Source organism: Halichoerus grypus, chromosome 13 (assembly GCF_964656455.1).
Source record: "Halichoerus grypus chromosome 13, mHalGry1.hap1.1, whole genome shotgun sequence".
NCBI lineage: Eukaryota > Metazoa > Chordata > Mammalia > Carnivora > Phocidae > Halichoerus > Halichoerus grypus.
The window spans coordinates 40,627,684-40,629,711 of NC_135724.1; the positions used below are offsets into that span (position 1 = coordinate 40,627,684).

Below are 2,028 nucleotides of genomic sequence, written 5' to 3' on the forward strand. Positions count from 1 at the left end.
GAAAGTATTATTTCCGTATTTAAATGTATGAGTTTTCCTAAACTTTTATCTGGGAACTACCTGTTAGTTTGTTCTTTGGTTGGTCATTGAATACTACTGTGTATATTAGCCTTCGCTTATGATTCTCTTTGCATTGTCTATTCATAACTGATAGGTTTGGAGAAATGGAAGACTTGGTAACTTCTGGGTAAAGGTGGGACACCTTTTTGTCATTCTAAGGACTTGGAGACTATAGGCTAGGACTGACCAAAAAAAATAAGATCAACCCAATTGGCCAGAAAAGCCCATCAGATGCTGTGGATCTAGGTAAGCAAGTTGTTAAGACCAGAAAATTCAGCCCAGGGGAAGGAGAAGAAGCAGTAGGCTGTTCTATGTGGCTGTGCAGCAGGATCCAGATTCCAGGAGACCTGGTATGAACACTAGCTTTGCTAGCTGGTGTGAGGCTGTTGTGCACCTCTCTATTTTTACTATAGGATGTGTGCAAGTAACTTTTAAACCACAACTCTTGATTCTAAGAGTTACCCTGTGGCTTGCTAGTGCATGTACCCTCCTAACTTAGTCTAGCAATGCTTATTCTGGTTAGCATGGAAGGTCCCTAAATCTGTAACCAGCAAGTTTGCCTGAGATTTTCTGAATTTAGAATTGATTTGGTAATATTTGCCTGTGTGTTATTGAAATGCCTCATAAGCATTCAGCTAATATTTGGGGCTTTCACTTGGATAAATAAATTGCTTCTGTTACAACTAGGAAAACCTTTTGCCATTGTGTAATGGATTGATATATTGATCATTCAATAAAAATGGACATGAGTCTTTTTGTTGTTTTCGAAATTGTTTAAAAAGTTTTTACTTTGGAGCTGCCATCTTGCATCCCTGTGTGTGTGCACCTAATCTCTCTCAGCTGGTCCCCCTGAGACCCGCTTAGCTCCAACCCTACTCCCCCTCGGTCCCATTTCCGCTCCAACAAGTTGAGAGAAACTATCATGAACCAGGAGAAACTTGCCAAACTGCAAGCACACATGAGCATTGGTGGGAAAGGAACTGGTTGCCGAAAGAAGGTGGTTCCTAGAATGGCTACAGAAGATGATAAAAAACTTCAGTTCTTTTTTTTTTTAAAGATTTTATTTATTTATTTGAGAGAGAGAAGAGAGAGCACAAGCGGGTGTGGAGGGTTAGAGGGAGAGTGAGAAGCAGACTCCCAATTGACCAGGAAACCCCACATGGGATTCCATCCCAGGACCCTGAGATCATGACCTGAGCTGAAGGCAGAGGCTTAACAGACTGAGCCACCCAGGTGCCCCAAAACATCAGTTCTTCTTAAAGAAGTTAGGGGTAAACAATATCTCTGGGATTGAAGAAGTGAATACGTTCACAAACCAAGGAACCGTGATCGATTTTCACAACCTTATAGTTCAGGCATCCCTGGCAGTGAACACCTTCATCATTCCAGGCCATGCTGACACAGAGCAGCTGACAGAAATGCTGCCCAGTATCTTAAACCAACTTGGTACAGACAGTTTGCCTAGGTTAAGAAGACTGGCTAAAGCTCCGCCCACACAATCTGTGGATGGAAAAGCACCACTTGCTACCAGAGGGGATGATGATGATGAAGTTTCAGATTTTGTGGAGAATTTTGATGAAGCTTCCAAGAATGAAGCAAACTGAATTGGGTCAGCCTCTGAAGAAAACAATACTTGAAGAAGTTACTGGGAGCTGCTCTTTCATATTATGACTGCTTTTAAAAATTTTGTTCATGGATCTGATAAAATGTAGATCTCTAATGTTTTTAAGCCCAAGCCCCTTGGACACTGCAGCTCTTTCCAGTTTTTGCTTATACACAATTCATTCTTTGCAGCTAATCAAGCTGAAGCAGCCTGGGAATAAAGTTTGAAGCAAGGTTAATAAAGTTCTTTGCCTAGTAAAAAAAGAAAGTTTTTACTTTGTCTTATAATGGATATAAAAAGGAGAAAGAAAAGGGTTGGATTTGTTGCTTTTGTTGTTAGTTAATGTGTCAATAAAGCAGTGAGTT

At 40.7% G+C, this 2,028-nt stretch overlaps 1 protein-coding gene across 1 annotated transcript in view; it reads left to right on the forward strand.

Annotated features, from left to right (window-relative positions):
- The window catches only part of LOC118519824 (transcription factor BTF3-like), a 3,218-nt gene extending 1,554 nt beyond the window's left edge, over window positions 1-1,664 (forward strand). Inside the window, exons 2-3 of the mRNA XM_036067483.2 lie at window positions 220-306; window positions 1,357-1,664. Coding sequence (XP_035923376.2) covers window positions 220-306; window positions 1,357-1,664 — 395 coding nt within the window. The remainder of the gene's footprint in view (window positions 1-219; window positions 307-1,356) is intronic.
- The last annotated feature ends 364 nt before the right edge of the window (window positions 1,665-2,028 follow it).